The 25073-nt window shown below is 41.3% G+C and overlaps 1 protein-coding gene across 2 annotated transcripts in view; it reads left to right on the top strand.

Annotated features, from left to right (window-relative positions):
- Positions 1 to 25073, top strand: part of scai (suppressor of cancer cell invasion) — an 836016-nt gene that overhangs the window by 484002 nt on the left and 326941 nt on the right. For both annotated transcript variants that reach the window (XM_077497223.1, XM_077497222.1), the window contains one exon: positions 17662 to 17758. In XM_077497223.1, coding sequence (XP_077353349.1) covers positions 17662 to 17758 — 97 coding nt within the window. The remainder of the gene's footprint in view (positions 1 to 17661; positions 17759 to 25073) is intronic.

The raw sequence follows: 25073 nt of genomic DNA, 5'->3' as shown, positions 1-25073 counted from the left end.
ACATTTCACATTTACTTCCACATTATTCATCCGATTGACTTCGTTCCAACTTCAACATATTCCAGCAATTCAAGCCATGAGCTCTTCCAGCTTTTCAGTTCCAAAATTCATGCCTTACCCACAATTCCCGATTTCGTACCCGCACATTACCCACATTCTACATTTTCCATTTTCTTCCACATTATTCATCCGATTGACTTCGTTCCAACTTCAATATATTCCACCATTTCACGTCATGAGCTCTTCCATCTTACCGCCTAACTTACCGCACATGGCGGCCATTTTCCAACTTACCATGCACGGCGGCCATTTTAGACAAATGATATGCCCAGGTTTCTCGCCAACCTGGCCTCCCAAGGCGGTGGCCATTTTGGCCAATTGATTAGGTATGCGTGTGATTCTTGCCAGGATATTCCCCGACCTGAACAGGAAGTGACCAATATCAACAGGAAGTGACCTATATCAACAGGAAGTGACTTAATTTCAACAGGAAGTGACCTAAAATCAACAGGAAGTGACCTTATTTCAACAGGAAATGACCCGATTTCAACAGGAAGTGAACTGATTTTAACAGGAAGTGACCTCATATCAACAGGAAGTGACCTAAAATCAACAGGAAGTGACTTAATTTCAACAGGAAGTGACCTAAAATCAACAGGAAGTGACCCGATTTTAACAGGAAGTTACCCGATTTTAACAGGAAGTGACCTGATATCAACAGGAAGTGACCTAAAATCAACAGGAAGTGACACGATTTCAACAGGAAGTGACCCGATTTCAACAGGAAGTGAGCCGATTTCAACAGGAAGTGACCCGATTTCAACAGGAAGTGGCCTGAAATCAACAGGAAGTGAGCATGCTAGTGCTAAGTTAGCATGCTAATGCTAGCTAATGCTAATGCTAGCTGAACATGGTAATGCTATTGCTAGCTTAGCATGCTAATGCTATTGTTAGCTCAGCATGCTAATGCTAAGTTAGCATGCTAATGCTAATGTTAGCTTAGCATGTGAATGGTAATGTTAGCTTAGCATGCTAATGCTAATGGTAGCTGAGCATGTTAATGCTAATGTTAGCTTAGCATGCTAACGCTAATCTAGCATGCTAATGCTGATGTTAGCTTAGCATGTCAATGCTAATGTTAGCATGTTAATGCTAATGTTAGCTTAGCATGCTAATGTTAAGTTAGCATATTAATGCTAATGTTAGCTTAGCATGCTAATGTTAGCTTCACATGCTCATGCTAATGTTAGCTTAGCATGCTAATGTTAATGTTAGCATGCTAATGCTAATGTTAGCTTAGCATGCTGATGTTAATGTTAGCTTAGAATGCTAATGCTAAGTTAGCATGCTAATGCTAATGTTAGCTTAGCATGCTAATGTTAAGTTAGCATATTATTGCTAATGCTAGCTTAACATGCTAATGCTAGCTTAGTATACTAATGCAAATGTGACCTGATTTCAACAAAGTATCGATTACACCATTGCTTAAGTTTGCCACTCCTTACACCATTGCGACTCGATTGCTTACCCGATTACTTGCTACTTCCTCCATTTCTTACTTGATTTCTTCCTTGTTTTCTTGTTTCTTGCTGATTTATTTTTACTTTTGTGGTATTTATCTTCCTTCAACTGCTTCTAGATATCTGGATGAATTTAAACTATTCCAACTTCAGCATGTTAAGCTCATTCCATCTCATTCAGTATCATTCAACACCATTCAATATCATTCAATATCTTTCAATATCATTCATCATCATTCAACATTATTCCAAATCATTCCACAGGTATTCATTCAGCTCTCCAGCCTTCACACGCCATTTCCCCAGAAATGGCATTTCTAGTTATTATTAGGGCCCGAGCAGCGGCGGCGGCGGTGCCGCTGCGAGGCCCTATTGTTTTTGTAGGAATTCTTCTTCTTCTTATTATTATTATTCTTATTATTATTCTTCTCCGCAAACAATCGCATTTTTGAGACGCTAAACGTGAACGAAAACTCACCAAACTTTACACGCACATCAGGCCTGGCGAAAAATTTGATATTTTAAAGTCGCCATACATGATAACAGAAAAATGGCTCCATAGCGCCACCTACATAGGTTAAACGGATCCCTGTCCCGCTACGATTGTCCTATGGCGACGAAAATTGTGTGGCACCCGTAGCACATCCAGATGAACAAAAACCTCTTTGATGTGTGTACCCTAAAATAGACAGAAAGTGAGGTATGATCATCTGAATGTCCAATTTTGGCCCAGTTTTGCACATTTACAGGGGTCATACTTCTGCCCGCTTCTCCTACACGGTTAACCTGATTGACTTCAAACTTGGGATGGACCATCTCAACACCTGGGACAACATCATTGTAAAAAATCTAAAGTTTTTGATATACTATATGACGGCGGCGACGCATCAAATTTAGAGTTTAAAAATTCTTACTTCACGAAGCATTGCCGGTTGTACGTTTAATCTAGAGCTACGAAAATTGGTACACATATGTAACAGGCTATGACCTACAAAAAACTCTTTTTGAACCATATGCTAAACCTCACAGGAAGTCCGCCATTTTGATTTATTTTGGAACGTGTTGCCATTTTTTTGGCCATTTCATTGGGGTCTTATTTTAACGAACTCCTCCTACAGTGTTTATCCGATCATCTTCAAACTTGGTGTGATTCATCTTAAGATGTTGAAGATGAAAAGTTATTGAAAGCTTTGTATTTCGTCGCACGCTGTTGTCATGGCATGCACTGTTTGCAAAGGAAAAAAAATATCCTTAATGAAGCATTCCCAGTTGTATGAAGTAGCTAGAGCTACAAAAATTTGTAGACATTTGTAACAGCCCACAATGTACAAAAAAGTCTCTTGGTGCCATGTGCTAAACCAAACAGGAAGTCTGCCATTTTGATTTACGATGGGATTTGTTGCCATTTTTTGTGGCCTTTTTTAGGGGTCATATTTTAACGAACTCCTCGTACAAAGTTCATCCGACCGTCTTCAAACTTGGTGTGTTTCATCTTAAGATGTTTAAGATGCAAAGTTATCGAAAGTTTTTTATTTTGTCGCACGCTGCTGCTATAGCGATGCATTGTTTGCCAAGTAAAGTGCTGCTTTGTTTTTTTATCTATACATGTGTGAAAACTCATGAAACTTTGCAAACACATCAGACTTGTCATGAACATGAATTTTTAGAGATTTATTGTGCAATTTGCAATAAATAGCGCCCTCTAGACATTTTTATGTAGTATTTCCGATTGTATGATTCTGCTAGATTTGTGAAAATTAGGACAGACCCCTATCAGCCTAATACCTACAAAAAAGTATTATGTAGCCATTTGCCAAACCAAAGAGGAAGTCCGCTATTTTGATTTTATTTTGGGATTTATACATCATTTTTGGCCTCTTTCATTAAACTTTGCACAGACAAGGCATGGAAAAAACTAACATTTTAAATGGTCCTTGTTCCATGTAACAGTACCCCAACGTGCCAGTACCCTGACGTGCAAGTAACCCAACGTTGTGCTCAATAGCGCCCTCTATGCATTTTTATGGAGCATTTCCAATTGTATGATTCAAGCGATACACAACTAAAGATGACTTGACCTAGATTTGTGAAAACTGGGAGGCATACCTATTAGCTTAAGACCTACAAAAAGTATTCTGTAGCCGTATGCTAAACCTAAAAGGAAGTCCGCCATTTTGAATTTATTTTGGGAATTGCACACCATCTTTGGCCTTTTGCACTCACAAAGCTTGTCAAAAACATTTTAGATGGTCCTTGTCCGATTTGACAGTACCTCAACGTGCCAGTACCCCGACGTGCAAGTACCCCAACGTGGCCCAGATTGCGAGGGCCCTTTATAGCTGCTCGCAGCTCTAGTTGTGTGAAGGCTGGAGGCCTTCACACATATGTTATTCTACACCATTCCCGTTATTCTTATTATTATATTTTATTCCTCGCACTTTTTTGTCCAGTTTCTTCTTCCACATTTTTCACCCGATTCACTCCGTTCCAATTTCAAACGATTCCAAATATTCGCGTCTAGAGCGCTTCCATTTTTCTTATTCCCACGATTCACGTGTTACCCGCAATTCCCGATTTCGTACCCGATTTTTCCCCATGTATTCTTAATGGGAGATTCAAAATTTCACATTTCCTTCCACAGTTTTCATCCGATTCACTTCGTTCCAACTTCAATATGTTCCATCATGAGCTCTTCCAGCTTTTCAGTTCCAAAATTCACGCCTTACCCACAATTCACGATTTCGTACCCGAATATTTCCCACATTCTACATTTTTCATTTACTTCCACATTATTCATCCGATTGACTTCGTTACAACTTCAATATATTCCAGCAATTCAAGCCATGAGCTCTTCCAGCTTTTCAGTTCCAAAATTCACGCCTTGCCCACAATTCCCGATTTCGTACCCAAATATTTCCCACATTCTACATTTTCCATTTACTTCCACATTATTCATCCAATTGACGTCGTTCCAGCTTCAATATATTCCAGCATTTCAAGCCATTAGCTCTTCCAGCTTTTCAGTTCCAAAATTCACGCCTTGCCCACAATTCCTGATTTCGTACCCGAATATTTCCCACATTCTACATTTTCCATTTACTTCCACATTATTCATCCGATTGACGTCGTTTCAACTTCAATATATTCCACCACTTCAAGCCATGAGCTCTTCCAGCTTTTCAGTTCCAAAATTTACGCCTGACCCACAATTCCCGATTTCGTACCCGAATATTTCCCACATTCTACATTTTCCATTTACTTACACATTATTCATCCGATTGACGTCGTTCCAGCTTCAATATATTCCAGCATTTCAAGCCATTAGCTCTTCCAGCTTTTCAGTTCCAAAATTCACGCCTTGCCCACAATTCCCGATTTCGTACCCGAATATTTCCCACATTCTACATTTTCCATTTACTTACACATTATTCATCCGATTGACGTCGTTCCAGCTTCAATATATTCCAGCAATTCAAGCCATGAGCTCTTCCAGCTTTTCAGTTCCAAAATTCACACCTTGCCCACAATTCCGGATTTCGTACCCGAATATTTCCCACATTCTATATTTCACATTTACTTCCACATTAGTCATCCGATTGACTTCGTTCCAACTTCAATATATTCCAGCAATTCAAGCCATGAGCTCTTCCAGCTTTTCAGTTCCAAAATTCATGCCTTACCCACAATTCCCGATTGCGTACCCGAATATTTCCCACATTCTACATTTCACATTTACTTCGACATTTTTCTACCGATTGACGTGGTTTCAACTTCAATATATTCCACCAATTCAAGCCATGAGCTCTTCCAGCTTTTCAGTTCCAAAATTCACGCCTTACCCACAATTCCCAATTTCGTACCCAAATATTTCCCACATTCTACATTTTCCATTTACTTCCACATTATTTATCCGATTGACTTCGTGCCAACTTCAATATATTCCACCATTTCACGTCATGAGCTCTTCCATCTTACCACCTAACTTACCACGTATGGCGGCCATTTTCCAACTTACCATGCACGGCGGCCATTTTAGACAAATGATATGCCCAGGTTTCTCGCCAACCTGGCCTCCCAAGGCGGTGGCCATTTTGGCCAATTGATTAGGTATGCGTGTGATTCTTGCCAGGATATTCCCCGACCTGAACAGGAAGTGACCAATATCAACAGGAAGTGACCTCATATCAACAGGAAGTGACTTAATTTCAACAGGAAGTGACTTAATTTCAATAGGAAGTGACCTAAAATCAACAGGAAGTGACCTGATTTTAACAGGAAATGACCCGATTTCAACAGGAAGTGACCTGATTTTAACAGGAAGTGACTTAAAATCAACAGGAAGTGACCCGATTTCAACAGGAAGTGACTTTATTTCAACAGGAAGTGACCTAAAATCAACAGGAAGTGACCTGTTTTTAACAGGAAGTGACCCGATTTCAACAGGAAGTGACCCAATTTTGACAGGAAGTGACCTGATATCAACAGGAAGTGACCCAATTTCAACAGGAAGTGACCCAATTTTGACAGGAAGTGACCTGATATCAACAGGAAGTGACCCAATTTCAACAGGAAGTGACCCGATTTCAACAGGAAGTGGCCTGAAATCAACAGGAAGTGAGCATGCTAGTGCTAAGTTAGCATGCTAATGCTAGCTAATGCTAATTCTAGCTGAACATGCTAATGCTATTGCTAGCTTAGCATGCTAATGTTAGCTCAGCATGCTAATGCTAATGTTAGCTTAGCATGTGAATGCTTATGTTAGCTTAGCATGCTAATGCTAATGTTAGCTTAGCATGCTAATGCTAAGTTAGCATGCTAATGCTAATGTTAGCTTAGCATGTTAATGCTAAGTTAGCGTGCTAATGCTAATGTTAGCTTAGCATGCTAATGCTACTGTTAGCTTAGCATGCTAATGCTAATGCTAAGTTAGCATGCTAATGCTAATGTTAGCATGCTAATGCTAATGTTAGCATGCTAATGCTAATGCTAATGTTAGCATGCTAATGCTATTGTTAGCTTAGTATGCCAATGCTAATGTTAGCTTAGAATGCTAATGCTAAGTTAGCATGCTAATGCTAATGTTAGCTTAGCATGCTAATGCTAAGTTAGCATATTAATGCTAATGTTAACTTAGCATGCTAATGCTAGCTTAGTATACTAATGCAAATATGACCTGATTTCAACAGAGTGACTATTACTCCATTGCTTAAGTTTGCCACTCCTTACACCATTGCGACTCGATTCTACCCTCCTTACTTCATTGCTTACTTAATTCTTCTCACTTTACTCCATTGCTTACCCGATTACTTGCTACTTCGTCCATTTCTTACTTGATTTCTTCCTTGTTTTCTTGTTTTTGCTGATTTATTTTTACTTTTGTGGTATTTGTCTTCCTTCAACTGCTTCTAGATTTCTGGATGAATTTAAACCATTCCAACTTCAGCATGTTAAGCTCATTCCATGTCATTCAGTATCATTCAACATCATTCAATATCATTCAATATCATTCAATATCTTTCAATATCTTTCAATATCATTCATCATCATTCAACATTATTCCAAATCATTCCACAGGTATTCATTCAGCTCTCCAGCCTTCACACACCATTTCCCCAGAAATGGCATTTCTAGTTATTCTTATATTTTATTCCTCGCACTTTTTTGTCCATCTTCTACTTCCACATTTTTCACCCGATTCACTCCGTTCCAATTTCAAACGATTCCAAATATTCGCGCCTACAGCGCTTCCATTTTTCTTATTTCCAAGATTCACGTGTTACCCGCAATTCCCGATTTCGTACCCGATTTTTTCCCCATGTATTCTTAATGGGAGATTAAAAATTTCACATTTCCTTCCACATTTTTCATCCGATTCACTTCGTTCCAACTTCAATATGTTCCATCATGAGCTCTTCCAGCTTTTCAGTTCCAAAATTCACGCCTTACCCACAATTCACGATTTCGTACCCGAATATTTCCCACATTCTACATTTTTCATTTACTTCCACATTATTCATCTGATTGACTTCGTTCCAACTTCAATATATTCCAGCAATTCAAGCCATGAGCTCTTCCAGCTTTTCAGTTCCAAAATTCACGCCTTACCCACAATTCCCGATTTCGTACCCGCACATTACCCACATTCTACATTTTCCATTTACTTCCACATTTTTCATCCAATTGATGTCGTTCCAGCTTCAATATATTCCAGCATTTCAAGCCATTAGCTCTTCCAGCTTTTCAGTTCCAAAATTCACGCCTTGCCCACAATTCCCGATTTTGTACCCGAATATTTACCACATTCTACATTTTCCATTTACTTACACATTATTCATCCGATTGACGTCGTTCCAGCTTCAATATATTCCAGCAATTCAAGCCATGAGCTCTTCTAGCTTTTCAGTTCCAAAATTCACACCTTGCCCACAATTCCGGATTTCGTACCCGAATATTTCCCACATTCTACATTTCACGTTTACTTCCACATTATTCATCCGATTGATGTCGTTCCAGCTTCAATATATTCCAGCATTTCAAGCCATTAGCTCTTCCAGCTTTTCAGTTCCAAAATTCACGCCTTGCCCACAATTCCCGATTTTGTACCCGAATATTTACCACATTCTACATTTTCCATTTACTTACACATTATTCATCCGATTGACGTCGTTCCAGCTTCAATATATTCCAGCAATTCAAGCCATGAGCTCTTCTAGCTTTTCAGTTCCAAAATTCACACCTTGCCCACAATTCCGGATTTCGTACCCGAATATTTCCCACATTCTACATTTCACGTTTACTTCCACATTATTCATCCGATTGACTTCGTTCCAACTTCAATATATTCCAGAAATTCAAGCCATGAGTTCTTCCAGCTTTTCAGTTCCAAAATTCATGCCTTACCCACAATTCACGATTTCGTACCCGAATATTTCCCACAATCTACATTTTCCATTTACTTCCACATTATTTATCCGATTGACTTCGTTCCAGCTTCAATATATTCCAGCATTTCAAGCCATGAGCTCTTCCAGCTTTTCAGTTCCAAAATTCACGCCTTACCCACAATTCCCGATTTCGTACCCGCACATTACCCACATTCTACATTTTCCATTTACTTCCACATTATTTATCCGATTGACTTCGTTCCAGCTTCATTATATTCCAGCATTTCAAGCCATTAGCTCTTCCAGCTTTTCAGTTCCAAAATTCACGCCTTACCCACAATTCCCGATTTCGTACCCGCACATTACCCACATTCTACATTTTCCATTTACTTCCACATTTTTCATCCAATTGATGTCGTTCCAGCTTCAATATATTCCAGCATTTCAAGCCATTAGCTCTTCCAGCTTTTCAGTTCCAAAATTCACGCCTTGCCCACAATTCCCGATTTTGTACCCGAATATTTACCACATTCTACATTTTCCATTTACTTACACATTATTCATCAGATTGACGTCGTTCCAGCTTCAATATATTCCAGCAATTCAAGCCATTAGCTCTTCCAGCTTTTCAGTTCCAAAATTCACACCTTGCCCACAATTCCGGATTTCGTACCCGAATATTTCCCACATTCTACATTTCACGTTTACTTCCACATTATTCATCCGATTGACTTCGTTCCAACTTCAATATATTCCAGCAATTCAAGCCATGAGTTCTTCCAGCTTTTCAGTTCCAAAATTCATGCCTTACCCACAATTCACGATTTCGTACCCGAATATTTCCCACAATCTACATTTTCCATTTACTTCCACATTATTTATCCGATTGACTTCGTTCCAGCTTCAATATATTCCAGCATTTCAAGCCATGAGCTCTTCCAGCTTTTCAGTTCCAAAATTCACGCCTTACCCACAATTCCCGATTTCGTACCCGCACATTACCCACATTCTACATTTTCCATTTACTTCCACATTATTTATCCGATTGACTTCGTTCCAGCTTCATTATATTCCAGCATTTCAAGCCATTAGCTCTTCCAGCTTTTCAGTTCCAAAATTCACGCCTTGCCCACAATTCCCGATTTCGTACCCGAATATTTCCCACATTCTACATTTTCCATTTACTTCCACATTATTTATCCGATTGACTTCGTTCCAACTTCAATATATTACAGCAATTCAAGCCATGAGCTCTTCCAGCTTTTCAGTTCCAAAATTCACGCCTTACCCACAATTCCCGATTTCGTACCCGCACATTACCCACATTCTACATTTTCCATTTACTTCCACATTTTTCATCCAATTGATGTCGTTCCAGCTTCAATATATTCCAGCATTTCAAGCCATTAGCTCTTCCAGCTTTTCAGTTCCAAAATTCACGCCTTGCCCACAATTCCCGATTTTGTACCCGAATATTTACCACATTCTACATTTTCCATTTACTTACACATTATTCATCCGATTGACTTCGTTCCAACTTCAATATATTCCAGCAATTCAAGCCATGAGTTCTTCCAGCTTTTCAGTTCCAAAATTCATGCCTTACCCACAATTCACGATTTCGTACCCGAATATTTCCCACATTCTACATTTTCCATTTACTTCCACATTATTTATCCGATTGACTTCGTTCCAGCTTCAATATATTCCAGCATTTCAAGCCATGAGCTCTTCCAGCTTTTCAGTTCCAAAATTCACGCCTTACCCACAATTCCCGATTTCGTACCCGCACATTACCCACATTCTACATTTTCCATTTACTTCCACATTATTTATCCGATTGACTTCGTTCCAGCTTCATTATATTCCAGCATTTCAAGCCATTAGCTCTTCCAGCTTTTCAGTTCCAAAATTCACGCCTTGCCCACAATTCCCGATTTCGTACCCGAATATTTCCCACATTATACATTTTCCATTTACTTCCACATTATTTATCCGATTGACTTCGTTCCAACTTCAATATATTACAGCAATTCAAGCCATGAGCTCTTCCAGCTTTTCAGTTCCAAAATTCACGCCTTACCCACAATTCCCGATTTCGTACCCGCACATTACCCACATTCTACATTTTCCATTTACTTCCACATTATTCATCTAATTGACGTCGTTCCAGCTTCAATATATTCCAGCATTTCAAGCCATTAGCTCTTCCAGGTTTTCAGTTCCAAAATTCACGCCTTGCCCACAATTCCCGATTTCGTACCCGAATATTTCCCACATTCTACATTTTCCATTTACTTCCACATTATTTATCCGATTGACTTCGTTCCAACTTCAATATATTACAGCATTTCAAGCCATGAGCTCTTCCAGGTTTTCAGTTCCAAAATTCACGCCTTACCCACGATTCCCGATTTCGTACCCGCACATTACCCACATTCTACATTTTCCATTTACTTCCACATTATTTATCCGATTGACTTCGTTCCAGCTTCATTATATTCCAGCATTTCAAGCCATTAGCTCTTCCAGCTTTTCAGTTCCAAAATTCACGCCTTGTCCACAATTCCCGATTTCGTACCCGAATATTTCCCACATTCTACATTTTCCATTTACTTCCACATTATTTATCCGATTGACTTCGAACCAACTTCAATATATTACAGCAATTCAAGCCATGAGCTCTTCAATCTTTTCAGTTCCAAAATTCACGCCTTACCCACAATTCCCGATTTCGTACCCGCACATTACCCACATTCTACATTTTCCATTTACTTCCACATTTTTCATCTAATTGATGTCGTTCCAGCTTCAATATATTCCAGCATTTCAAGCCATTAGCTCTTCCAGCTTTTCAGTTCCAAAATTCACGCCTTGCCCACAATTCCCGATTTTGTACCCGAATATTTACCACATTCTACATTTTCCATTTACTTACACATTATTCATCCGATTGACGTCGTTCCAGCTTCAATATATTCCAGCAATTCAAGCCATGAGCTCTTCCAGCTTTTCAGTTCCAAAATTCACACCTTGCCCACAATTCCGGATTTCGTACACGAATATTTCCCACATTCTACATTTCACGTTTACTTCCACATTATTCATCCGATTGACTTCGTTCCAACTTAAAGGAAGGCTCCTTTAATTTTACATGTATGGCTTGATCGGCAGTAAATAGTTAGTTTAGCTACGAAAAATGCATAAGAGCTGAAGAATACACCCTTATATTGATTTATTTAACTTTTCTTCAACATAGAAGTACTTCCGTGTTGGAACGCCCCCGAGTGGTGACGTAACAAGTGTGTATACTCGCTTGGCGAACAGTAGTTCACGCAGACATAACAACGAGGAGGACACAAACTGTCACTTATGCCTTTGTGTATTGCAAAATTTTGCAAGGCGTCGGCAAGGAAAAACCCGCGAGACCCCCCTAAAAAAAAAAAAAAAAAAAAAAACGACTTGAGTAGACAATGGTTTGTTTGCTAAGTGCTGTCAACCTCCCGAAGGACAAGCAGGCGTGCGCGCAGCGAACATTTCAGGCATGAGGACTAAGAAAATATGTTACAATTTGAGATGGGGTACGCCACACGCCTAATACTAAAGCCCAACGCAGTACCGAGTATCTTTAAAGAACCAGACGTGGGAAATGATCAAGCCGATGGAGGATCTCTGGCGGCTACTTCCGCAACTGCTAGCAACACGGAGCCTTCACTCTCACAACAGCCGGCACAAATCGAGGTCTCCCTACGGCCACTGAAAGATCTCGGAGAAGCGAAGCAAATTTAAAGCGAAAGGTAGGCATGTTTAGGGGGTGGGGGGGCATTCGTTATTATACTGCACGGACTGTTTTATTTCATAATTCATTTGAGTGTGAACATCGTCAAGTACGGGGACGAGGACGTTATGTTTTATTAGCTCGTAAGTTGTTTATACTTCACAAATTGACCATGTTCATAATCTTATTTTACCAAAAAATTTATAGAATGTGGATTAGTGTCATTATCATGTGTCGTGTGCGACGTACTACATTTGTGTTCTGTCCCGCTGTTCTTCCTGTGGTAACCAGCCTAGGTAACGGCGTCTCGCATTTCCTTACTTCATTCTGTCTATAAATAAACACGGTTAATACACAACCTTCTTGCAACCTTTCGTTTACATCATCGGGACGCTACGCAAAAAAAAGAAAAGAAAAAAAACAGCTAGGGGAGGTTGGGCGCTGTAACGATGATACATTTAATTTTACTATTTTTTCTTTTTCCTGAAATAGTTCGTCAGTTCCACACGTTTTGCATTGCTCATGCTGTGTGTCACTTTACCTGTTGGATATTGGCAGTTGAGATTGTCCGCAAGGAACCGATCCTCGAGTTCTTTCATTTCCAGCCAGCACACATTCATTAGCGGATTGTCCATTCCTGTGCAGCTCCCGCACCACCCCACCGCCTGATTCACTCGTTCGTTAAAGTTTATTTTGTGCCCGAAAAGACCATCTGGCGCCACAACTTTCACATCCAAGGCAGACTTTCCTTCGGTAGGGTTATTTTGTCGTGTTGGATCGAAGCGATAAGGTTTAATCCTTCCGGGTTTGACGCTAGATGCACGGCTGCGTTGCATAGTGCTTCCATAGTGTAGCGTTTACACACTAGTGACGTAAACATCCGGGTTATTTAGTCACGTGTAACAAACATGCCGGCGTTCGATTCATTTTAACATCGGTTTAAAAGTTATTAAATGTACATAAAAAAATAATCACGTCACCAAATTAATTATTGAAAAAGTAGCAACTTTTTGCTGCTAAAAATGGATCAATAAGTAAAGTGTTCCTTTCAATATATTCCAGCAATTCAAGCCATGAGTTCTTCCAGCTTTTCAGTTCCAAAATTCACGCCTTACCCACAATTCACGATTTCGTACCCGAATATTTCCCACATTCTACATTTTTCATTTACTTCCACATTATTTATCCGATTGACTTCGTTCCAACTTCAATATATTACAGCAATTCAAGCCATGAGCTCTTCCAGCTTTTCAGTTCCAAAATTCACGCCTTACCCACAATTCACGATTTCGTACCCGCACATTACCCACATTCTACATTTTCCATTTACTTCCACATTTTTCATCCAATTGATGTCGTTCCAGCTTCAATATATTCCAGCATTTCAAGCCATTAGCTCTTCCAGCTTTTCAGTTCCAAAATTCACGCCTTGCCCACAATTCCCGATTTTGTACCCGAATATTTACCACATTCTACATTTTCCATTTACTTACACATTATTCATCCGATTGACTTCGTTCCAACTTCAATATATTCCAGCAATTCAAGCCATGAGTTCTTCCAGCTTTTCAGTTCCAAAATTCATGCCTTACCCACAATTCACGATTTCCTACCCGCACATTACCCACATTCTACATTTTCCATTTACTTCCACATTATTCATCTAATTGACGTCGTTCCAGCTTCAATATATTCCAGCATTTCAAGCCATTAGCTCTTCCAGCTTTTCAGTTCCAAAATTCACGCCTTGCCCACAATTCCCGATTTCGTACCCGAATATTTCCCACATTCTACATTTTCCATTTCCTTCCACATTATTCATCCGATTGACGTCGTTCCAGCTTCAATATATTCCAGCAATTCAAGCCATGAGCTCTTCCAGCTTTTCATTTCCAAAATTCACACCTTGCCCACAATTCCGGATTTCGTACCCGAATATTTCCCACATTCTATATTTCACATTTACTTCCACATTATTCATCCGATTGACTTCGTTCCAGCTTCAATATATTCCAGCAATTCAAGCCATGAGCTCTTCCAGCTTTTCAGTTCCAAAATTCATGCCTTACCCACAATTCCCGATTTCGTACCCGCACATTACCCACATTCTACATTTTCCATTTACTTCCACATTATTCATCTAATTGACGTCGTTCCAGCTTCAATATATTCCAGCATTTCAAGCCATTAGCTCTTCCAGCTTTTCAGTTCCAAAATTCACGCCTTGCCCACAATTCCCGATTTCGTACCCGCACATTACCCACATTCTTCATTTTCCATTTACTTCCACATTATTCATCCGATTGACGTCGTTCCAGCTTCAATATATTCCAGCAATTCAAGCCATGAGCTCTTCCAGCTTTTCAGTTCCAAAATTCACACCTTGCCCACAATTCCGGATTTCGTACCCGAATATTTCCCACATTCTATATTTCACATTTACTTCTACATTATTCATCCGATTGACTTCGTTCCAACGTCAATATATTCCAGCAATTCAAGCCATGAGCTCTTCCAGCTTTTCAGTTCCAAAATTCATGCCTTACCCACAATTCACGATTTCGAACCCGAATATTTCCCACATTCTACATTTTCCATTTACTTCCACATTATTCATCTGATTGACTTCGTTCCAGCTTCAATATATTCCAGCATTTCAAGCCATGAGCTCTTCCAGCTTTTCAGTTCCAAAATTCACGCCTTACCCACGATTCCCGATTTCGTACCCGCACATTACCCACATTCTACATTTTCCATTTACTTCCACATTATTTATCCGATTGACTTCGTTCCAGCTTCATTATATTCCAGCATTTCAAGCCATTAGCTCTTCCAGCTTTTCAGTTCCAAAATTCACGCCTTGTCCACAATTCCCGATTTCGTACCCGAATATTTCCCACATTCTACATTTTCCATTTACTTCCACATTATTTATCCGATTGACTTCGTTCCAACTTCAATATATTACAGCAATTCAAGCCATGAGCTCTTCCAGCTTTTCAGTTCCAAAATTCACGCCTTACCCACAATTCCCGATTTCGTACCCGCACATTACCCACATTCTACATTTTCCATTTACTTCCACATTTTTCATCTAATTGATGTCGTTCCAGCTTCAATATATTCCAGCATTTCAAGCCATTAGCTCTTCCAGCTTTTCAGTTCCAAAATTCACGCCTTGCCCACAATTCCCGATTTTGTACCCGAATATTTACCACATTCTACATTTTCCATTTACTTACACATTATTCATCCGATTGACGTCGTTCCAGCTTCAATATATTCCAGCAATTCAAGCCATGAGCTCTTCCAGCTTTTCAGTTCCAAAATTTACACCTTGCCCACAATTCCGGATTTCGTACCCGAATATTTCCCACATTCTACATTTCACGTTTACTTCCACATTATTCATCCGATTGACTTCGTTCCAACTTCAATATATTCCAGCAATTCAAGCCATGAGTTCTTCCAGCTTTTCAGTTCCAAAATTCACGCCTTACCCACAATTCACGATTTCGTACCCGAATATTTCCCACATTCTACATTTTTCATTTACTTCCACATTATTCATCCGATTGACTTCGTTCCAACTTCAATATATTCCAGCAATTCAAGCCATGAGCTCTTCCAGCTTTTCAGTTCCAAAATTCACGCCTTACCCACAATTCCCGATTTCGTACCCGAATATTTCCCACATTCTACATTTCACATTTACTTCCACATTATTCATCCGATTGACTTCGTTCCAACTTCAATATATACCACCATTTCACGTCATGAGCTCTTCCATCTTACCACCTAACTTTCCGCACATGGCGGCCATTTTCCAACTTATCAGGCATCGGCGGCCATTTTAGACAAATGATATGCCCAGGTTTCTCGCCAACCTGGCCTCCCAAGGCGGTGGCCATTTTGGCCAATTGATTAGGTATGCGTGTGATTCTTGCCAGAATATTCCCCGACCTGAACAGGAAGTGACCAATATCAACAGGAAGTGACCTCATATCAACAGGAAGTGACTTAATTTCAACAGGAAGTGACTTAATTTCAACAGGAAGTGACCTAAAATCAACAGGAAGTGACCTGATTTTAACAGGAAGTGAACGGATATCAACAGGAAGTGACCTAAAATCAACAGGAAGTGACCCGATTTCAACAGGAAGTGACCCAATTTCAACAGGAAGTGGCCTAAAATCAACAGGAAGTGAGCATGCTAGTGCTAAGTTAGCATGCTAATGCTAGCTAATGCTAATGCTAGCTGAACATGCTAATGCTATTGCTAGCTTAGCATGCTAATTCTAATGTTAGCTCAGCATGCTAATGCGAAGTGAACATGCTAATGCTAATGTTAGCTTAGCATGTGAATGCTAATGCTAGCTTAGCATGCTAATGCTAATGTTAGCTGAGTATGTTAAGGCTAAGCTAGCATGCTAATGCTAATGTTAGCTTAGCATGCTAATGTTAATGTTAGCATGTTAATACTAATGTTAGCTTAGCATGCCAATGCTAAGTTAGCATGCTAATGCTAATGTTAGCTTAGCATGCTAAGTTAGCATGCTAATGCTAATGTTAGCTTAGCATGCTAATGCTAAGTGAGCATGCTAATGCTAATGTTAGCTTAGCATGCTAATGCTAATGCTAATGATAATGTTAGCTTAGCATGCTAATGTTAGCTTACCACGCTCATGCTAATGTTAACTTAGCATGCTAATACTAATGTTAGCATGCTAATGCTAATGTTAGCTTAACATGCTAATGCTAATGTTAGCTTAGAATGCTAATGTTAAGTTAGCATGCTAATGCTAATGTTACCTTAGAATGCTAATGTTAAGTTAGCATATTAATGCTAATGTTAGCTTAGCATGCTAATGCTAGCTTAGTATACTAATGCAAATGTGACCTGATTTCAACAGAGTGACTATTACTCCATTACTTAAGTTTGCCACTCCTTACACCATTGCGACTCGATTCTACCCTCCTTACTTCATTGCTTACTTAATTCTTCTCACTTTACTCCATTGCTTACCCGATTACTTGCTACTTCCTCCATTTCTTACTTGATTTCTTCCTTGTTTTCTTGTTTCTTGATGATTTATTTTTACTTTTGTGGTATTTATCTTCCTTCAACTGCTTCTAGATTTCTGGATGAATTTAAACCATTCCAACTTAAGCATGTTAAGCTCATTCCATGTCATTCAGTATCATTCAACATCATTCAACACCATTCAATATCATTCAATATCTTTCAATATCATTCATCATCATTCAACATTATTCCAAATCATTCCACAGGTATTCATTCAGCTCTCCAGCCTTCACACGCCATTTCCCCAGAAATGGCATTTCTAGTCATTATTATTATTATTATTATTATTACATTATTATACATTCCATAGATTGTAAAAAAAATATTAGTAGCATGTATTACTTGAAATATGTTGTATGCCTAACCTCTCTTGGTCTTCTCTTCTCTTCTTAGGCCAGAATTAGTTGTGAAGAAGCTTCGATATTACGCCCGATATCTAGTTGTGTGTTTACTGCTGAACAAGATGGACTTGGTCAAAATTTTGGTGAAGGTACGGAAAAAAATTGCAACCTTCTGACTGGTTTGTATTTAACATTATAAATAAGTAGTAATTGTGCCACAGAGTAATGATCAAATTAATATCCGACTGCTGTTGTCCCCACCTCTGTCTTTTCTGTCATGCTCGCTCTCTCAATGCTTTTGCATTATATTGAATAACTATTGCATTATCCACCCATCCATTTTCTTAACCGCTTATTCCTCACAAGGGTCGCAGGGTTGCTGGAGCCTATCACAGCTGGCTTCGGGCAGTAGGCGGGGTACACCCTGGACTGGTTGCCAGCCAATCGCAGGCTATTGCATTATAAATCAGTAATTTTCGATATAACACTTTAAAAAAAAAAATATTGCGAAATAACACAAATTATTTGCGAGGGATTCCACTTCCGGGTCATTAGCAACAGACTTGGCAATCACTGACACCACGATTGCTTTGTTAATTCACTTTTAGTTAATTAAACATCGTGCATACCTTATCCCTTTGCATGCGAAGTATGCCCTTTCCTCAGACATCTCCAGATTGGAAAAATCTCTCCAAACCATCGTCCATGGTCCTGCCAGCGCCGCCATACAATTAAATCAATGACCCAGAAGTGGAATTTTTTTGTTCTCCTCCAAAATAACATTGCGTTATTTTGCAATATATAATATAATCACATTTATTTTATATATATAAATAAATATATATATATATATATATATATATATATATATATATATATATATATATATATATATATATATATATATATGTATATGTGTGTGTGTGTGTGTGTGGGGGTGTGTGTGTGTGTGTGTGTGTGTGTGTGTATATATATATATATATATATATATATATATATATATATATTGTAAGGGAAATCGGTCCAATTAATTATTAAATCAATAATTGTTAATTATTAAATTAATAATCAATTGGCTCATTAATTGAAGGAGACTCAAACTTAATATTTAAATTAAGTTGAGCTTGCCTGCGGAGCACCACATCTCTTTTTGATAATTTTATCAGGATAACAGATGAGAACCTCGTTGAATCAGTCATTAAAATGAAGGTTGTGCCCTTACTACAATTTTGTGAGTTCTTTGTTCAGCTTAGAGGTCACTATAAATTGTTGAAACACACACACAGTAAACCTGGGGTTGAGTTTTGTGCACGTTTATTCTCTAACCTAGGTGGGATAATCTACTTAGAATTTAAAGAAGCAAAACTAACTACTATGATAGGCAATGAAACGAGAACTAAAATAATAAAAATAATCAAAGGAGAAGAAAAGAAGAAAAAAAGAAACGGTCTTAGCCAAGGTGATAGATTTCTTAAATCAAACCAACATGGGACCCACAATCAACCTAGTTTGCACCAATTTGTACTAAGGCGAAGGCCTGCAAAGTTGCACTTACAGAGGGGGTTGGTCTCAGAAGCAGGACCCTGGATGGAGACTCGCCAAGCCCGTTTGAAGAAGGGATGAAGAAGGTTCAGTTCAGGAGAGGGAGAGACAGGTCGTCCGGCTGGCCAACTGAGCGTCACGGGGTCAACCTGCTGGCTGGGAAGGGCCCTTTTTGGTTGAGGCCTAGTGTGCCTGGAAAGGCACCATCCGTTTGAGCCTTGTGCAGGGACCAAAAGCAGCGTGTTTCGCTGCGCCTGTCGCAACACGCGATGGCTTCTGTGCGTTGCCGTGTGCTGGAGGTTAAGCTAGCTGGGCTAGCCCTTTGTCTGGCAGCCGCGCCGATGGAGACCAGGAAGGAGCCAAGAGGAGCCAAAGCAGCGGAAGAGAAAGCAGCACGCAGGGAGCGTGCTTTTAAATTGGGAAGGCGGCGGCCTCCACACCAGGGGTCTGGTGACCAAAGTGGAAAGTTACCAGCTGGGGGAGGATTTTGGAAGACTAATCAGATTGAATCTGGATCCCATGTTTGTTGAGATTCTAAGGTCAGAATTCAATCAATGCAACACGTACAATTGAATACCTCAAATGAAATGTTACCTAGCTTACACTGTTAAACCGTGCATACACATGAAAGTTTAGTGGAGAATCTGCCACTGCAATGGAACATTTTCATGACATTTCATGGAGTCAACATTTCACAAATGGCAAACATAACATTTCATAATTCATTGTTCTGTTGCAAAATAAGAAAGTCAAGTTTCTAAGAAGGCTTTTACTGTCCTGATTTGTGTGTGTGTGCACGTGCTCGTGTCAATCAGAGCATTTGTGGCTGTTTGTGGGGGATGTTCTTGTGCTCCCCACCCCCCCACAGTGGCATGTTCAGGCCACAGGAGCTCAATTCCTTTGGAACTGAGGTTGCAAAAAGTTACAACCGGCCGATAATCGTTACAGATCCTCCCTTTGGCGATGGAAACGTTCTTCGACAGAACGTTTCGGTCGGCACTTCTAGACGTGGCATCGGCAGGTGGACAGGTGAAGCACAACAATGCAGTTACCAGAGTACAAAGTTGGTGCAAACCCACCCCTCCCCTCCCTTTGCTAAAGCTAGACTCGGCAGTTGGCTATGATGTTATCTTTCCCTCTAGGTCTACACTACGTGTCGTGTATAGAGTGGAAGGGGAAGGTAACAGACGCAACAGGAGAAGAACACGAGAGTGAAAAATAGAAGTCCAATAGTTGTCTAGAGGCCTGTGTAGGAATGTCATGTCAATGTGACTGAAAGGGGGGCACTTTCGGTTCTTACTATGACTTTGGGTCTTTCTAGGGCAAAAGAGAGCTGTATTCAGGGAGCATGCAGGCTGAGAAGGCATTCTCACAACTGAGCTGTTGATGTATCAAACAGATTAGTGCAGCATGTCAAGTCTCAGCGCGGTCACACCTTGCGTGTGAGCGTGCTCTGGTTGGGACACCGAGAAGAAACAAAGTCTTGTGGTTAGTTTGGTTCAGCTTAGCGTGATGCTAGGCAGATTGAGGACTAGCGTAGTCCTTTTGGTTGTTTTGTCGGGAGACGGTGGATTGGTAATTTGTTTGCTACGCGTTGTTAGGCAAAAGGAATCTCGGTCGTGACTCGCGTGTTTCGCCATTTTCAAGTTAACGGTGTTTGGACTAACAGCGTTAACAGTTAAGGTTCTTATTTTAAATAAGAAGCTAATAAAAGCAGTAGCTAAAGGCACATTTCTTACCAATTACTTTAGTTGTTTGGGGAGTCTGCTGAAGTTCATTTGAGTCACTGTACACTTTCTAGGGTGTTTGTTTATGCACATGGTGTCATAAGTATGAGTGCAGGTGTGCGAATGGGTGAAGCACAAATTTAATTGGCTATTCAATGGCGATATGGCGGTTAGGTTTGGCCCTAGCCACTTTAAATATGTCGTGAGCGCATTCATACACAACAGCAGCAAAAATTTGTTAGCCATTAGGCGCCAGGGTGTCTGAAACCACTGTTTGGAAAGGGACCGTTCGGGTCCTGCATCAGTTGGAAAGGCAAATACACCCATAGGTGCCTGGGGTGGGAGCCAAAAGCTCCAAGTCATCTTGAGGATGAACCACAGGAAGAATCACAAGTGTATCTTGTACCTGCTGATGATGGTCAACAAAGATGGGCGAGGTTCGTCCCTCAATTGTAACCAAGGAAGTGAGGTCATGGAGGTTGGACCTGATTGGCTGGTCCAGTCCTGTTGTGATGACCTCCCTTTGACAGCTATGTGTCATGTCATGGGCGTATGATGTCATGACCCCCCCTTCGGCTACGTGGAGCCACGAACGGCAGAGATGTGCGGTCCACGGAGGAGCAAGAAGAAAGCCCATGACAGGAAGCAAAAGGTGACCACCAAAAGCGAATGTCTTGGCATGAACAGGTGAGCCGTCGACAGGCGAACGAGGAAGGCACGCGGTGGCGGTGAGCCACAAAATGAGCAAAAGCAAGAGAAGATCAATGGACTGCAAGTTCATTGAAATCAGATAAGTGTTGTTGAGCACAAAGGCTGACAACGTGTGGCCCAAAAGAAGTACTGCAGGCGCGAAAGCGGGGGCAGTGAATGGCAGGGCAGTGGCGCGCACCATCTGCATTGCAAGGGTGGGCAGGGTGGGTAACAAATTGCTCAGAAATAGGCACAACGCGCCAAGCAGATTGCAAAGAGCAACCACTGTGTTGTTTGGGTTGTTCGATGACAATTTCAAGTGCGATTTCAAGTTCAAAGTCCGCGGTGAAGCTGAATGGTTTGCTTCAAAAGTGAGGACAACGGCCTCAATTTGTGTCATGCATAGCTCAGAGGTGCAATCCAAGTCGCGTTCCGTAAGGTGGCAGAGTTGCACACCCTGAGTGGGACGTTCAACTTGGCCGAGGGGAGAGCTGGTGTTGCGAAGGTGACCTCTTGGGGGCATCTCGGGGACAACAGGCATGGTCCCCCCTTGAGCTGGGTGAGAGTCCTGGTGTGAGTTTTGTACACTCCGAACAGGTTCACAAGAAGTCTCTGTTAGGCTTACCGCATAACAATTGGCAGTTTTGGTCAGCGGTGCTGCAGGCAGAGGCTGCCGCACCTGTGACCAGATTTTGCGTCGGTCGTAATCTATCAGGGGCTTGAAGCGGCCCAGCAGATCTTGACCAATGAGGAGCGGGACTGATTCCACAGCAGACACGTACACAGGGTGGACCAATTTGTGTGGTCCAATCGTCCAGTGTAACGTTGCCATGGAGTCCAGATGGGTGTTAGTCAGTGCAAACGCACCGATCTCCAATGAGCAGTGGTTGAGGCGGAGCATCCGGCCACTGTTCTTCAGCATGGCTTGAAGTTGGTTGAAGAGCGTGTTGGACATTACTGTAATGTCAGCGCCAGGATCAACCAAAGCGTCATAGTCTAATGTTTGTTCAAGTGTCGTCCTCAAATACAACTTACGCGATGCACCTTTAATCTTGAGGTTACCTAAGAGCTGTTTGAATGGTTGATTCGACTCGGTAACAGGTGCACTGGCAGAAGGCAAAGAAGGTGCTGGATCCAGTTGGACTGAAAGAACGGTGTTGTCCGACACCTCTGGCTCATTGATGGCTGTCGGCTGACTGTCGTTGGACAATTTGCGCAGCCCATCAAGAACTTTTGTCCAGATGTTGCTGTCAATTGAGGAGTCACCTGACGTGGGTGGGGGCTCCTGAGGACTATTTGTGCGGGGAGGTTTCTTTTTGCGAGGCTTTGTTTTCGCAAAGGGTTTCTCCCGTTCACAACCACGGCTGGAGCTATGACTCAACCGCGCAGGTGCACTGCGGCCGTACTGGTGCTTCTGATGAGAACCATTTTGAGGCCGTTGTGCAGGATTTGATGGGGAAGCGGCGATGTCATCGTCGCTTTGCTGTGATTCGGACTGTCGTTCGACCTCGTCTGAACCACCTGCAACATGGTAAACAGAGGATTCCACTGATTCAGCAGCGTTTTCGCGTAAAAACACAAAGGCCTTGGATGCAAGTTCACGTAGCTCTAGGCTACTTAGCGTGCGAGGACAAGTTGTCACGCCCAAGAGGCGGCTTGTGTTTGGGTGGAGGTTGTTCAAAAATAGTGTTTTGAATTCTACCTGTTCTTCCATGTTGGGTTCGTTACGATGCCCAAAGTATGCCTTGCGCAGGCGACTATAATACAGGCTGGGTGATTCCTTTCGGCCTTGTTTTACTGACCAGGCAGCAAGAAAGCTCATTGCTGATGCTGGGCCATCAAATTCACGAGACAATGCGTGACACAGTGCTCGATAATCATTCAAGATGTGGATCGGCTGGCGGTCGATCCAATCACTTACTTCTCGAGTTGACGTCAATTTCATGAGGTAAATCTTGTCTTCCGTTGTTGCCTGTGGGAATCTCCTCAAATGAAAATCAAGGTCTTTGAGGTACACAGAAGTGTTATCAGAGCAATCTTGTTTTGTCTGAAATTTCTGAATGTGCTTGGCGATCGTGTCTAACTCTTTTGTAGACATGCCTGGTTGCGCCACATGATGAGGTGAAGAAGCATCTGCTTGTTGAGCAGGAGAAGGAAGGTTGGCAGCAACTGGAGACACACAAGAAGGCGTGGCGCCTAGCGGGGGTGCCGAAACAAGAAGTGTGCTTCTTGGTAGAAGCACAGAGACAGGTGGGCTTGCTCCTCTCAGTGACACTGCAGAGGTAGGGGGCCCCTGTGTGTGTTGAGCAGCCCTTGGAGACGTGCTTGCCATGGAGCGAGTAGGAAGCGGAAGTGGCACAGGTGGCTGAGAAACAGGTCCAAGATTTGCAGAGGAAGTCTGCAGCACATCAGACAACGTGGCAGCGTCTGAAAAAGGAACAGGTGCGTGCACCACAAGTGGATCAAAATGCAAAGGAGAGTTCACCTGAGACAGGTCCTGAACGGGGACCTCCAAAGCAGTGGTTTGGGACGGCGTCAATGGACACCTGGTGTTACCTTGTGGGACTTGCTGTAATTTCGGTTCAGCATGGGGTGACTCGTCATCCCGGCCAGTGTTGAAGGATGGATGCTGCAATCGCCGGAGTTTTTCTTCCATTGCCATCAACTCAGATTTCAAACGAAACGTCTGCCTTTTTCCTTCAATGCGTTCATTTTTCAAAAGTCTAATCTTTTGAGTTAATTCCACAATTTCATCATTCGCGAGAGCTAGCAAGTACTTGTCAAATTCACGCTCAGTTTGGAGATCAATCCAATGGGCTTCAGTGTGCTGATTTGATAGTTCTGCAATGCATTCTTTTAGCTCACGAATTTCAGATGTGGCATTATGCCAATTTTGTTCATGCGTGCGGGCAGTTTGTGTACTCACTTTGAGTTCCTGTGTCAATTTTGTAACTCGGTTTCCCAAGTCCACGCGGTCAGATTCATGCAACCATGCTTCCAACTCGGTTAGCTTGCTGCTAACTTGGGCGTGAATTTGCTGTTCTGCTGTCAGAACGCTTTTCACTTGTTCGAGTTCATGGTCACTCAATTTCCACCTAGCCACTAAATTCACCATTAGTCGGCTGAGGATTTGTGCCATATCTTCGTGGGTTAACGACCCTTGTTGAGCGTCGCAAACGAGTTGCGCAATGTTGGTGTCAAGAATCTCTGCGCTAGCGCTGGCTGTCGCGTCGGCATAGCCTGGAATGAGATTGTTAGTCACGGTCGCAAGGGCATTTCCCAAAGCATCCATTGTTAAAAGTAGCGTTATGGTATCAAAGGTATGCGTAAGCTCACTTTACTCAATTTGGAAGGACTAATTGTTAGCCAATTAGACAATGCTGGAAATGCTTAATGCTTAAAGATTGGCTTTTTGGGCTCAATTAGTTGATTCAAAATGTTTTACCAAAATTCTTAAGGCACAGATTAAAGGATGGTATCCAAATATGTTACCAATTATTTTAAA

Source organism: Festucalex cinctus, chromosome 15 (assembly GCF_051991245.1).
Source record: "Festucalex cinctus isolate MCC-2025b chromosome 15, RoL_Fcin_1.0, whole genome shotgun sequence".
In the NCBI taxonomy this organism is placed as follows: Eukaryota; Metazoa; Chordata; class Actinopteri; order Syngnathiformes; family Syngnathidae; genus Festucalex; species Festucalex cinctus.
Note: the sequence above shows the minus strand (reverse complement) of the source record. Positions and strands in the feature narration are given on the sequence as shown.